Source organism: Meleagris gallopavo, chromosome 5 (assembly GCF_000146605.3).
Source record: "Meleagris gallopavo isolate NT-WF06-2002-E0010 breed Aviagen turkey brand Nicholas breeding stock chromosome 5, Turkey_5.1, whole genome shotgun sequence".
Classification (NCBI taxonomy): domain Eukaryota; kingdom Metazoa; phylum Chordata; class Aves; order Galliformes; family Phasianidae; genus Meleagris; species Meleagris gallopavo.
This window is the reverse complement of record NC_015015.2, coordinates 52,310,728-52,314,138: the sequence shown is the minus strand read 5'-3', so window position 1 is coordinate 52,314,138 and position 3,411 is coordinate 52,310,728. Positions and strand designations below refer to the sequence as shown.

The window sequence follows — 3,411 nt, the reverse complement described above, 5'->3', positions numbered from 1 at the left end:
TTTTGTGAACTGCTGATGAACTTCGGTGAACAGCTCTGTAAACTGATCTGTGTTATGTATGTACCCAACTATAGCTTATCCAGGATGTACAATAATTTCAGTTCAGATTCAAGATTCCCACTTGGATTTCTGGAAGGAACAGTATTTTGTCCTGTCTACCTTGGAGATATGGTGTGAAATAAATCTTACATAAGCTTCAGACAAAAAAATCCTTAGTGGGAGGAAATCGATTCCATGCTGCAGCAGAGGGACGTACTGAAATGTTTTCGGAGCCCTAATGAGCTCCCAGAGAGCCTGCATGGATGCTCAGAGCTGCTAGCACAACTGCTTTGTTTTGGCTATCAAATTAAAGGAGTCAAGACATATTGTGTAAAAATACGTCAGTATTTTTTACTGCAGTGTAAATGGTGAGATGGGAAAGCCTTTACATGTGAGGCATGACTGCAGCTGTCACGGCCACGGGAACAGAACAGCCAGATGTCTGTGCTGCACTGGGCAGGGACACAAACACAGTTAGTGAGCAGATGCACTCAAAGGATTAGTGTTTACATAGCTGTCCTTGTGAGGTCTGTGTAGGTCAAAGATTTAACTGTTTCTATCTGTTAGTCCTGTCCTACCACATGCTAGTGTTCAAGAGGGATGCCCAGTGCTTGGTACACCTGCAGCCTGCTGTGAGACTCCTGCATTACATGGGTGCAAAGCTCGAACTGGTACTGGTACTGGGGGCAGCTGGTTTGGGGAGAAAGTGCTCAAAGCAAAGCATGACTCAAAGGGCTTGCATTCTTAGAAGCTTCTCTGGGATCTTTTGGCTCCTTCCTGCTTTACTCCTGATCTGTATTGGTTAGTTGACTAAGTTCCTCCTAAATGCTGTGTTGCCCCATGCTTAGAAGACAAAAATGGAGTCAAGATCATCTCAAGATGTAATAACAGTATTGCCAATGTGCATAGCCTCTTCTGTTAATCAAGTCAGCTCACCTACTAACAAAAGAGATGCTATGGAGGAGCGTCTCCTTCACAGTGTAGGAGGAAGTGGTGGAGGAGGGACGAGAGATTTCCCTTCATAGCTCTCAGGCTGAGAGTGTAAGGGAGCATCCCTAAGACAGAGTCACTCTTAGGATGTAGGGAGACTTTCCTAGCTCCCTAGAGTTTCTAGGAGACTTACTGCCAAGATGAAATTTGAAGATGGTTTCCCTGTGTCCCAAAATAGCACAGGCCTCATCTAGGACGCCCCTTATTTCAGAGGGTAAGGCCTTATGTTGTGCCAAGGGAGGTTCAGGTTGGATGCTAGGAAACATTTCTCAGAAAGAGTGGTGAACACTCCTCACTCAGAACAGACTGGTGAACGGTCTGCCCAGCGAGATGGTGGAGTCACTGTCCCTGGAGATGTTGAAGAGATGTGGAGATATGGCACTGAGAGACATGGCTTAGTGTGCATGGTGGAGATGGGTTGACTGATAGACTTGGTGATTTTACTGGTCTCTTCCAACCTTTGTCATTCTATGATCTCTTAACTGAGATTAGCATGAAAGATTTAGACATGCATTTCATCTCCCTATTCCCCTCTTTAAAAATGAATAAATAAATAAATAAAAGACAAAAGCAGTATAGTGAGAGAATATCAGTTGGTGCATAAGACACACATTGGGTGTGAGGAGGAAATACTTTCCTTGCCATACTGTGGTATTTGGAGTGGCCATTTGCAACCGAGGCGAGCAGGGTTATGTTCCATCTTCTTTGCACAAAGTTATGGGTGTGAACAAGGGATTTCCTGTTTGTTTTCTTTCAGTAGAACTTCTACTGCTTTTCACTTTCAGTCTCTCATAATATCTTAGTACAGGAATATAATAAAGTAAATAAATGAATACAAGTATGTATTTAAATCCCCAAGACAAGAAGTATGTGCTATCAGCTAGTAGAAGAGTGAGCCTGCTCCATTCTGCGATGCTGGAGCAGTGACACTAAATTTGCTGCTTCAGGTAGAATCACACCTTAATTTTTCCATCTAAACAATTTGTTCATCCATTCTGACGTGTAACTTTGAGGAAAAAACGCAGTTTTCAATAAAAGTTTAGATTCTGGATAATGTTTTTTTACAACTTCTCCAAAAGCTGACGAGCAAATGGAAAGAAAACAGATATTTCTAGAGATTAAGAAAAAACACCACCAAACCTGTGGCTACTAGTCTCAAAATTTGTCTTACCTAGGTGTTACTTTTTTTGTGCTGGAGTTGGGGCCATAATAAGTAGTATGTGGTAATTATATCTTTTATATTACCTTGTTTGGCATCTTCAGATTTCCACTGAGCAATATTTAAATTGTTACACAGTGTCATTATTTATAATGCTGTCAGTCAATGCAGTTCTTTTGAGGGAGAGAATTTGGTGTTTGCTAGTCAACTTTTGGCCTTGCTATCCAACATAACTTGTAATGACGATCTGCTTGATGGTTTTGAATACAAAGCTAGAGATACTAAATAAGTGCTCCTGCAAAATGAAACCTAATGGAATGCAGTGTGAAAATCAGAGGGTTCATAATCAACTGTTTTCCTTCCTGAGAGAGATGTTGCCAGCATTTCACTTGTGTGCTTATCCATAGGTGTCTCTCCGTAAGCAGGAGATCGAGGATAGACTCAATGCCTGGACTGTGTTCAATGAAAAGAATAAGGAGCTCTGCTCCTGGTTGGTACAAATGGAAAGCAAAGTGCTACAGACAGCAGATGTTAGCATTGAGGACATGATAGACAAATTGCAGAAGGTAAGTAGCATTGCCTCTTTTCTACAATTGCAGCCTGATAGTTGGTTGTAGAGCAGCCATTCCTCATCTCTTCCTTGCCTCCCAGAAGCAACAGATGCTATAAAAGCAGCATGTACAGGCCTTTGTCAGAAGATGAGCTACTCTATCTGAAGCTCTTATCTTCTTGCTGTTCAGACCTGGGACAAAACACAAGACAGAAATGCCACCTAACTGTATTTGGGCATGAGTCTGATGTGAGTTGTGCTGGTGAGGGGCTGGGCTGAGGCATGCATAGCACAGCCCAGACCTTCCTTGCTAGGGATCACTGATGTTTTGGGAGCATCTCACCACTTCCTCCCCTCTCACTGCTACACACCTGGCAGCCAGAGGCTAAAGAAAAGACGGAACGATGGGAAGTGTTACGGGAGGCAAATGAGAGATTATCACAACCAAAAATGAAATCTAATTCTGCCCCTTCTCAGTACTCAGTGCAGTTAGTGATGTCTCATACTTTTGTATTGGTTTGATTTTAAACAAGACATTGTTGTTTAATTATTATTTCTGGCTGCTGTTCTCCCCTGTGGCTTAAAGCTCTCAATGTCTAATCTCAGATCTCCTGTAGCTATGAACACTGGCAAAATAAAGCCACCCCAGATTTGAATTAGGGTTAGTTTGATT

At 42.3% G+C, this 3,411-nt stretch overlaps 1 protein-coding gene across 5 annotated transcripts in view; it reads left to right on the top strand.

The window, feature by feature from the left end:
- Positions 1-3,411, top strand: part of SYNE2 (spectrin repeat containing nuclear envelope protein 2) — a 157,480-nt gene that overhangs the window by 122,786 nt on the left and 31,283 nt on the right. For all 5 annotated transcript variants that reach the window (XM_010712024.3, XM_019615939.2, XM_010712023.3 and 2 more), the window contains one exon: positions 2,596-2,754. In XM_010712024.3, the coding sequence (XP_010710326.1) occupies positions 2,596-2,754 (159 nt within the window). The remainder of the gene's footprint in view (positions 1-2,595; positions 2,755-3,411) is intronic.